This window comes from Hipposideros armiger, unplaced genomic scaffold, assembly GCF_001890085.2.
Source record: "Hipposideros armiger isolate ML-2016 unplaced genomic scaffold, ASM189008v1 scaffold_743, whole genome shotgun sequence".
NCBI classification, from domain to species: Eukaryota; Metazoa; Chordata; class Mammalia; order Chiroptera; family Hipposideridae; genus Hipposideros; species Hipposideros armiger.
In genome coordinates this window covers 477,364-488,040 of record NW_017732093.1, presented here as the reverse complement: position 1 = coordinate 488,040, position 10,677 = coordinate 477,364, and the positions used below count along the sequence as shown (strand labels likewise).

The 10,677-nt window shown below is 40.6% G+C and overlaps 1 protein-coding gene across 2 annotated transcripts in view; it reads right to left on the bottom strand.

The window, feature by feature from the left end:
• Window positions 1-8,540: 8,540 nt before the first annotated feature.
• Window positions 8,541-10,677, bottom strand: part of UQCRH (ubiquinol-cytochrome c reductase hinge protein) — a 7,500-nt gene continuing 5,363 nt past the window's right edge. For both annotated transcript variants that reach the window (XM_019627978.1, XM_019627977.1), the window contains one exon: window positions 8,541-8,763. In XM_019627978.1, the coding sequence (XP_019483523.1) occupies window positions 8,731-8,763 (33 nt within the window). In that variant the 3' untranslated portion in view covers window positions 8,541-8,730. The remainder of the gene's footprint in view (window positions 8,764-10,677) is intronic.

Sequence of the window (10,677 nt, the reverse complement as noted above, 5' to 3'; positions counted from 1 at the left end):
CCCACCTCCCCACCCCGCCCCAAGGATCTTTTGAGGATGCTGGAAAAGAGCAACCCTTTGCACAGAATAGTGGCTCCGCCTGGGTGCTTGGAGCATTTGGAGAAACTCCATAAAAGTCTCTAACCCAGATGGAATCAGGGAGTACTGGGAACTGGCAGTTGAGTACTGAAAGAGTTAGCTAGACAAAAAGGGGCGGGAAAGGCCTCTAAGGCAGAAGAAGTTGCACCCAGAAAGATCCTAAGGTAGGGTGAAAAAAACGAGCCTAGGGCTGGCTGAGTGGCTCAGTTGGTTAAGAATTGGCTTAAGAGCGCGAGCGCTGAGCAACAGGGTGAGCTCTGAGCAACAGGGCCGCCGGTTCAATGCCCACGTGGACCAATGACACTGTGCCTGAGCTGTTGCTGAGCTGCTGACAGTTGACAGGATGGCTCAGCTGGTGTAACAAGATTGCCTGTTTGATGGTGAGCTATGCCCACCCGCAACTAAGACTGGACTCGGCACCTTGAGCTGAGCTGCCACCCCGATGGCTCAGTGGATAGAGTGTGCGCTCTTAACAAAGCTGCTGGTTAGGCTCCAAATGGGATGGTGGCTACGCCCACCCGCAACTAAGAATGAACACAGCACCTTGAGCTTAGAGGCCACAAGGTGCCAATGGGTAGCCAGATGGCGACTGGCGCCCTCCACAACGAAGATTGAAGAACAACAACTTGGCTGGTCCCCTTCCCCAATTCTCCAACACTGTTCCCCTCCCCCCAATAATTCCCCAATAAAATCTTTAAAAAAAAAAAAGAGCCTACATGTGTAGGCAGAGACGGATTTTTAGTGAAGCTAATGAAAGTTTGTTTCTGAACCTGTCATTTGCACTGCCCCCTTCAAGGCCCTGTGCTTAATACTATATTATTTTTCTTTGTGTAAGCTTTGGGCTCCAGAAAACTTGACTCCACCATAGATAGGGAGCCAGTAGAAATCAGATAAGTGTTTTAAAAAATGATCATCTGACAGCCCATGATCAAAGTAGGTAGGGAGATCAGGTGAGAGAAGATGATTGTCTGGATTCGTGTGGTGGCAGTGAAGATGGAGAGAAGAGGATGCATCCCACCTATAATTAAGAGAGAGAAATTACAGGACTTGCTGACTGATTGGCCCAAAATAGTACATACTACACAACCAGTTAATAGCTGTTCTCTTACCCTGCCTTTATTCTTATAACTTATTACCACCTGATGTGTATTTATTTTCTTATAATTTTCAAAAAATGAAAAACATAACTCTTATACAAACAAAATGAACACATGCCAAAGATTTTATTCATCATAATACCTACTCATTCATCATTATCCTAAATAACGAGGGAACCAGTAAGATGGTAGGACTTGTTCAAACGAGAATTTGAGTTGCAGAGATTTTGATTATCAGCCAAAGGAATGCTGAAATGAATTTTCTAATAGTTGCAAAACAGCCTAGTCAATATAGAGTCAATCAAAGGTATACCCCAACACTACAATGAAAAAGCACCCAGTAATCCTGTTCTGCCCATGTACACTTTCTGGACAGTTTTTCTGGACATGTCTTCCTTCACCGTAAAGTTTAAAAGAGCAAAGATTTTGAGCCAGCCAACTGGCACATTGGTTAGGAGTTGGCTTGGGACACCACCTCTGAGCAGTAGGGCCCTGGTTCAGATCCCATATGAGGGCCAGTGACGCTGCGCCCTCTACAGCTAAGATGGTGAACAACAGCTCGACCTGGAGCTGGGCTGCCTTGAGTCCCCGGCGATGGCATAGGCTACAGTGTGGCTGCAGTGGGCTGCCGTAAGCTACTGTGAGTGGCCGGCAACCAGCGTGAGCTGCCGTGAGCCGCCGTGAGCGGCCATCCAATGACCGGTGACTGATCTGCCTCAGCCGGAAAGAGCGCAATGATCACAATACCAGCATGGGCCAGTGAAGCGACGTCCTCCACAACTAGACTGAAGAACAAAAGGACAGCAACTTGTCTGTTCCCCTTTCCCGATTCCCCAACACTGTTCCCCTCCCCCAATTCCCCAATAAAGTCTTTAAAAAAAGAAAAAATTTCAATAGTGTTAAGGTTGAGAAACTCTGATATAGGGCGACTTGAATTTTATAATTCTTCTTGTCTTAGTTTTGACAATTTGAGTCTTTTAAATAACTTATTAATTTCCTCTAAATTGTCAAATTTCTTCCCATAAAGTTGTTCAGAATGTTCTATTGTTTAGTGTCTGTAGCAGAGGATATACAAACTATAGCCACAAGCTAAATTCAGCCTGCAGCCTATTTTTAAAATACTCTTTTGTTTTAACACATCCACATCTTTCATTTACTGTGGCTCATTTACTGCTACAAAAACAGTTGAATGGTTGCTCTAGAGATCATATGGCCCACAAACCCCAAAACATTTACTATCTGAATCTTCACAGAAAAAGGTTGTTGACCCCTAATTTATAGACTATACAGTAATGTCTTCTCTCTGATATTGGTAATTTGTGTCTTCTCTCTTAGGTATTTTGTCAGCCTAACTAGAGGTTTATCTATTTCATTGAACTTTTCAAAGAACCACCTTTTGGTTTTGTTTGTTTTTTCCTGTTTCTTTTCTATTTCATAGATTTCTGCTTTTATCCTTCTAATTTCTTTCTACATAATTTGTTCTTTTTATTCTTAGCTATATTTTAAATAAATTTTTTAAATACGATAAAATAGCTATTATATTTACCCATGTATTTCCCATTTCTGGAACTGTTCGTTCCTTTTTTAAAAAGATTTTATTGGGGAATTGGGAGAGGGAAACAGACAAGTTGCTGTCCTTTTTTGTTCTTCAGTCTAGTTGTGAAGGACGTCGCTTCACTGGCCCACATTGGTATTATCATTGCGCTCTTCCTGGGTGAGGCAGATTGGTCTCCAGCCACTAGACGGCCGCTCACGGCAGCTCTCGCTGGCCAGCTCACGCTGGTTGCCAGCCACTCACGGTAGCTTACGGCAGCCCACTGCAGCCTACGCCGCCGCCGGCGACTCACAGTAGCCCAGCTCCAGGTCGGGCTGTTGTTCACCATCTTAGCTGTAGAGGGCACAGAGTCACTGGCCCTAATGTGGGATCCAAACCGGGGCCCTGCTGCTCAGAGCTGGCATTCCAAGCCAATTCCTAACCAACACGCCACTTGGCTGGCCCTGTTCGCTCCTTTGTGCAGATTTTGATTTTTTTTTCCTTAAGAACTTCCTTTAATATTTCTTGCAGTCAAGGTCTGCTGACAATGAAGTCTCTTACCTTTCATTTATTTAAAACATCTTTATTTTGCTTATATTTAAGGATATTTTCAGTAGATACAGAATTCTAGGGTCAAAATTTTCTTCTTTCAAAACTTTAAAGATGAGTTGTTTCTTACGAAAAGTGTAGTAATTCTTTGTGCCTCTGTATGTAATATATCTTTTCCCTTTATGATTCTTTTTTTTAATTAAACTTACTGAGGTGACAATGATTAGTAAAGTTACATAGGTTTCAAGTGTACATTTCTATAAAACATCATTTATATATCACATTGTGTGCTCAACACACAGAGTCAGTTACTTTTAAGATTTTCTTGGGCCGGCTGGGTGGCGCAGTTGGTTACAGCGCGAGCTCTGAGCAACAGGTTCACTGGTTCAATTCCCACATGTGCCACTGAGCTGCACCCGATGGGCCACTGAGCTGCGCCCGAGCTGAGCTGCCAACAAGCAGAGACTGGACTTGGAGCTGAGCTGTGCCCTCCACAACTAAGATTGAAGGACAACAACTTGACTTGGAGCTGATGGGTCCTGGAAAAACATAATGTTCCCTTCCCCAATTCCCCAAAACAATCTTTAAAAAAAAATAAAAAAAATTTTTTTCTTGGTATCATTGGTTTTCAGCAATTTGAGGATAAGTGACTTGGTGTGATTTCCTTTGTTTATTCTGGGTGGCTTCTGTTGAGCTTCTGGGAAATGAGTTTATAATTTTCATCAAATTTATAAATTTTCAACCATTACTGCTTCAAATATTTTTTTTCTCTCCTCCGGTTCTCCTAATTTCCCTGTCTTCTGGGCCATCGCTTACTTTTTCCTTGTTCATTTATTTTTAGTGTTTTTTTCTCTCTTGTGCTTCAGGGTTTTTTTGTTGTTGTTTTTTAAGACTAGTCAAGTGCAGTAGTGAGAAGGGGGGAAAGAGTAGAACGAAGAGTTCAATCTGTAACTGACTGTGAACAATCAATTGAGATAACTCACTACCTTCGGACCAGCCTGCTTCAGTTTTTATAGTTTCTGTTGCTATGTCTTCAAGGACATTCCAGTACACTCATTTGTTTTTCTCCTTCAGTATCTAATACTTTGTTAACCTTGTCCAATGAATTTATTTCAGATATTGTATTTTTAATCTCCAGAAATTGTTTCATTTTTATGTTTTCCACTCTCTCATTATGTTCTTAATTTTCATTAAATCCTTCAGCATATTTGTAATAGGAGTTTCAAAATCCTTGTCTAGGCCTTTTGAGCTTCTTTTGCTCTGCCCACTCCAAACTCTTTGGAGTGTACTTTCTCTTCTAATAATGGCCCTTGAGCCACTCCCTACTGTTCGGGCCCGCTTCTACTTCTTTGAAATGTACTTTTTCTTCTAATAAACTTTTTCACCACTTAAAAAATAAAATCCTTGTCTCTTATTTTATCATCTCTGTCATTCTGGGTCTGTTTTTGACTGTTTTTCTCCTGGTCACATTTACCTGCTTCTTTACTTGTCTAGCATTTTTTTATTGAATGCTTGGTATTGTGAAATTTACATTGTTGTGAATGCTGGATTTTGTTGTCTTCCTTTAAAATACCTTGAACTTTATTCTGGCATGTTTTTTTGTAAATCAGTTTGATCCTTTTAAGATTCCTTTGAAACATTTATAAGTAGTTTCTATCTAGGGCTAGTTTTATCCCTATGCTCAGGCATTCCCCTCTGGAGTTCAAGTTCAATGATCCAGGTGTTTCAACAAGTTCAACAGGAACTCCCCATGTTAGCTGGTCAAAACTCAAACATTTCCCAGCCCTCTGTTAGCTTTGAGAATTATTCAGTTTACAGCTACTCATTACTTTTTTGCCTGGGTACAAGGAGTTTCACCCTATTCATTTGCAGCTTAGTATTCAGCAACAGACTTAAGCATCTTCTAAGCAGAACTCTGGAACTGTTTCTCTGTTTAATTTCCTCTTCTCTGTGATAAAACAAGTATAGTAACATTTTACTAATCGTTCACTAAAATCTAAGTAATGAATTTGGGTGTTTACTGTATGTAAAATTTCAACTTTGCTGTATGTTTGAAAATTTAATAAGATGTTTGGAAATAATCAGATTACGTGCAACAAATACAATGCCACCATTAGTAAAGGCATTTGTGAGATTATACATCACCATGAAATGGGTTCTAAGTCAGAACTGGCTGGGAAATGCTGGCCAATCCTTCTAGCTAGGACAATAGGTTGAAAGAGCTTCTAGGTTCAAGTTGCCCTTTGTCCCATTTTTGCAAACATAATGGAGATTCTCAGACGCTCCATTGCCATACATTCTTCTATGACATGTTCCTCAGTTTTGCTGGTTATACTGAATATCAGCCTGCTGATTACTTCTGAAGCACAATGCATTCATTTTTGGCATGGCTCACTTTCTGTCTGTATATAACTATTTGTATATAACTTTCTCATGTGCAATCAGAGGTTGCAAACTAGTGAGCCAAAGCCAGCCCACAGATGTGTTTTATTTGACCTAATGCTTTCAAAAAGTTACTTGTACACATTTAAAAATTGGGCAATTTCATATAAAACTTGGATTTCCGGCTCTTTAGCAAGTGACCTGGCAACACCAGATGCACATCCCCACATAGCAAGAACTGACTGCAGTACACAAGCACTTTCCAATGCCTGCAAGACCTGCTTCCCTCAGTTACCACTCAAGTGGTTGAGTTGGCAGCTGCTAGATCTCTGCTGTCTACTTTAACCACTAGCCACACATGGCTATTTGAACATAAATTAATTCAAATTTTATTTAATTATAATCAGATAAAGCTTAAAACTCAGTACCTCAGTCACATTAGCTACATTTAAAGTGCTTGAAAGCCACATATGGTTAGTAGCTAGTATATTGGACAACACACAATAGAACTTGGCCATCATTGAGAATGTTGCACTGGACAGTGCTGACCTAGCCTGTCTCTCCGGTTGGAACAGGGAACATTTTCCCTATTTGAGCAACATACATTAATGGCAGTACTGTGGAGCCTCATCACTGTTTACTGTTTTTATGAGAAAATGACAAATTCTAGCACTAGACATGGGGTTGTGGATGACTCACAGCACTAGCTGTTAAACTGTAAGTCTGAAGTCAGTCTCTGTTCTACACATTTGGGACTTCAACTGGAGTCCTTTTATTTTTAATAATTTCAAACTTTAACATTGATATATCACTGCCATCAACTATTTAGATTCAAGTTTACTAACTGTCCCAATAATGTCCTTAATAACAAAAGGATCCAGTTTAGAACTGCATGTTGCATTCAGTTGTTTTTTTAGACTCCTTCTGTCTATAACAGTTCTTCAGTCTCTCCTTGACTTTCACAACCTTGACACGATTATTTTATACAATGTCTAATTTTACAGAATGTTCCTCAATTTATCTGGTGATTATTTTTTGCTGGACTTAAGTGATGCTTTTTTTTCTCATTGCTGCCTATAGATGGTAGTCATTTGTTCCGTTATTAGTGATGTCAGCATTCATCTAAGCTACTGCCTGCCAAGCTTCTCCAGTGCACTTTCTCCTTTTGTAATTAATATGTATCCCCTTCCTCACCAAACTTTGTTGATTCATTTATTTAGTATGGATTCATGGATTCCTATTTTATTCAATGGGTTATAATCTAATATTGTCATATTTTTGATGTTCAAATTGTCCCAGATTTGACTAGCAGTTTTATATACTTTTGATATGTCCCTATCATTGAGTACCTCCTTCTTTCTGGAACAAAATGTTCCAGACTTACCTTGTATTTTCCCTGCCCAGCCCCGGAATTACCCATTTCTCCAAGGAGCCCTGGTTCCTTATTAGAAAATGAAGCTCTCTTTGTGGGCTGAGCTAGGGAATATATGTAGTCCCTACATATACACACTGGTATCTGTATTTACTTACATTGAAATCCATATTTATTCATACCAGGGCAGGGTTAATTCTGGGTTTTTCCTTTTCCATATTTGTAACTCCATTCTCTGCTAACTCCCATTATAACCAATCTCTCATTGCCAGTACCACCTACCCAGGTGCCCTTTTTTCACCTTGCTGAGACCCCAGTACCTCTCCCTTCACAAACCTACACCCTCCCTTACTACCCCCCCTTTTTTCCCCTTACTCCCCCTTTTTATTTTAAAGGTTTTATTGGGGAATTGGGGGGAGGGGAACAGACAAGTTTCTGTCCTTTTGGTCTTCAGTCTAGTTGTGGAGGACATTGCTTCACTGGCCCATGTTGGTATTATCATTGCGCTCTTCCCGGGTAAGGCGGCCATTGGACGGACGCACACAGCGGTTCACAGCAGCTCATGAAAGCTCATTCCAGCTGCTGGCCAGCCCCACTGCAGCCTATGCTGTCACTGGTGACTCACGGCAGCCTAGTTCCAGATTGAGCTGTTGTTCACCATCTTAGCTGTAGAGGGCGCAGCATCACTCAGTAGCCCTATGTGGAATCCGAACCGGGGTCCTGCTGCTCAGAGCTGGCATCCTAAGCCAACTCCTAACCAACATGCCACTCGGCTGGCCCCTTTACTCCCCCTTTTTAAAAAAACATCTTTTTAAACATACCTTGTTGGACATTGAGACCAAAAACTGTCAAAAGACACTTTTGGATAAGAAAAGCTTTCATATAAACTGAGTACTTAATAATAATATTAAGCAATTGTTAATTTTAAGTGTGATAATGGCATCAAGGGAAATAAAAAAATTAAAAAGTCCCTACCATTAAAGAAATACTTACCAGGTGATGGGTAGAGGGGTTGATAATTATTCTAATGTTTAAAATTTTCAAATTAAAAATAAAGGATAGGGCCGGCCGAGTGGCTCGTTGGTTAAGAGATGGCTTGGGAGCATGAGCTCTGAGCAGCAGGGCTGCCGGTTTGGATCCCACATGGGCCAGTGACACTGCATCTTCTACAGCTAAGATGGTGATCAATGGCTGACCTGGAGCTGGGCTGCCGTGAGGCGATGGCGTAGGCTGCAGTGGGGCTGCAGTAGGCTACCGTAAACTACCATGAGTGGCTGGCAGTCAGTGTGAGCTGCCGTGAGCCACCATCCAGTGGCCAGCAACCCATCTGCCTCAGCCGGGAAGAGCACAATAATTACAATACCAACATGGGCCAGTGAAGCAACGTCCTCCACAACTAGAGACTGAAGAACAAAAGGATAGCTACTTGTCTGTTCCCCTTACCCAATTCCTCAATGCTGTTCCCTCCCCCAATTCCCCAATAAAAATCTAAAAATAAAATAAAATAAAATAAAGGATAGCAGGCAGGTCTGGAGATCACTGGGTCTTTATTAAGATGGAATCACTGCTAATTACATAGAAGCTACTTGCCTCAGCCAAAATTCATTAGGTTCACATGAACTGACAGTTATACAAGTAAGAAACAAATGGCATGTTTCAAAACCATGAGGAAATACCCTGATGCCCAGGTGACGGCTGGGGTGAATGAGTCTGCACCTTTATTTCAAGCTGTTAAAGAGTTTGTGGGCCACCTAGATGGGGAAAAGAAAAGAAGTCATTAATTGGCAGCTTTCATGTCATGACTTACAAGGTCCTTCATGACCTGGAATAGTACTGCCCCTTCTCTCACCCCTCTTCTTCTCACACACCCACCACACTCTTGAGCCATAGTGAACTCCCTTCAGTTACCCAAAAATCTCCCTTCTACCTTGAACTCTTTCCCACTTTTTCATCTTTTCCTTTATAACTTAACGTCATTTCGGACAAGTCTTCTCTAAAAATACCCTATCCCCACACAAATCTGTCTTCTCCACAGAAACGTGTACTTCCCTTATCACAGTGATTAATAATTCAATAAATATTTATATATCTACTATATGCCAGGTACTGTTCTAGGTGCTGAATGAGTTACAACAGTAAACAAGACAATATCTGTCTCTTATGGAACTCAGAGAATAAGAGAAATACAATATACATATAAGGTAATTTCTGATAGTGATACTGTGAAGAAAATAAAATGGCGAGGTGGGGAGCCACTTTAAAAAAGGGGATCCGTGAAGGCCATCCTAAGGTTACACCCAGAGATTTACCAGCTTACTAACTGTTCTACTTCTGTCTCCTACGCTGGCTTATAACTCAGTGAAGGAAGGGACCATGCCATGCTCACTCCCAGGTCTTAACCTGTGCTTTGCTTGTAAAAATAGTTAATAACACAAAACTTACCCTTTAACCATTTTTAACTATACATTTCTGCGTCATTAAGTATATTCCCACTGTCCCGCAATGGTTAATCTCCAGAATTTTTTCACCTTCCTAAACTGAAACTCTGTACCCATTAAATAATTCCCCATGTCCCCCTCCCCTCAGCCCTTGGCAACCACCATTCTGTCTGTCTCTATGAACTTGACTACTGAAGGTATCTCATATAAGTGGAGTATTTGCCCTTTTGTGATTGGTTTATTTCACTTAGTATATCTTCAAGGTTCATCCATGTTGTAGCATTTGTCAGTTTCCTTTTAAAGGCAGAATAATGTCTCATTGTATGCACACACATTTTGTTTATCCATCCATCCATTAATGGACACTTGGATTGCACCCACCTTTTGGCTATTGTGAATGCTGCTATGAATATGCACGCACAAATATCTTTTCAAGTCCTTGAACTGAAACTTGGTTCTTTTGGGTAATACCCTTAAGTGGAATTGCTGGATCAATATGGTAATTCTGTTTAGAATTTTGAGTAAAGTGCTTGATTTCCTTTTATTGTCAAATAATATTCCATTATATGGATATCACATTTTATTTATTATCAGTTGATGTTATTTCTACTTTTTGGCCATTATGAATAATGCTTCTGTGAAGTTTGTATACAAGTTTTTATATAGATTCATGTTTTCATTTCTCTTAGGTATATGCCTAGGAGTAGAATTGCTGGGTCATAGAGTAACTCTGTTTAATCTTAGAAGAACTGCCAGTATATTTTCTACAGGGCTGTACCAATTTATTGGGTTGTCAGAAAAGTCATGATGCATTTTTGCAACAAAAAACAAAAAATACGTCATGACTTTTCCGACAACACAATACATTCCCATCAGTAGTGTATGAGGTTTTTCATTTCTCCACAAAGGCCAACACTTGTTACCTATCTTTCTGATGGGAGCCAATCTAGTGGATATGAAGTCATATCTCATTATAGTTTGATTGGCATTTCTCTGATAGCTAATGGTATTGAACTTCTTTTCATATGCTTATTAGCCACCCAATCAGTTCTAACATAATCAACCATATCAAACTTCGCCTGCCCTATAATTTAAAACATCTTACTGATGTTAAAGTCAAACAAAAGTTTACTTTAAAAAAAAATTTGGGGGGCCGGCCGAGTGGCGCGATGGTTAAGAACTCGCTTGGGATGCCAGAGGGCCCCGGTTCGGATCCCACATATGAGG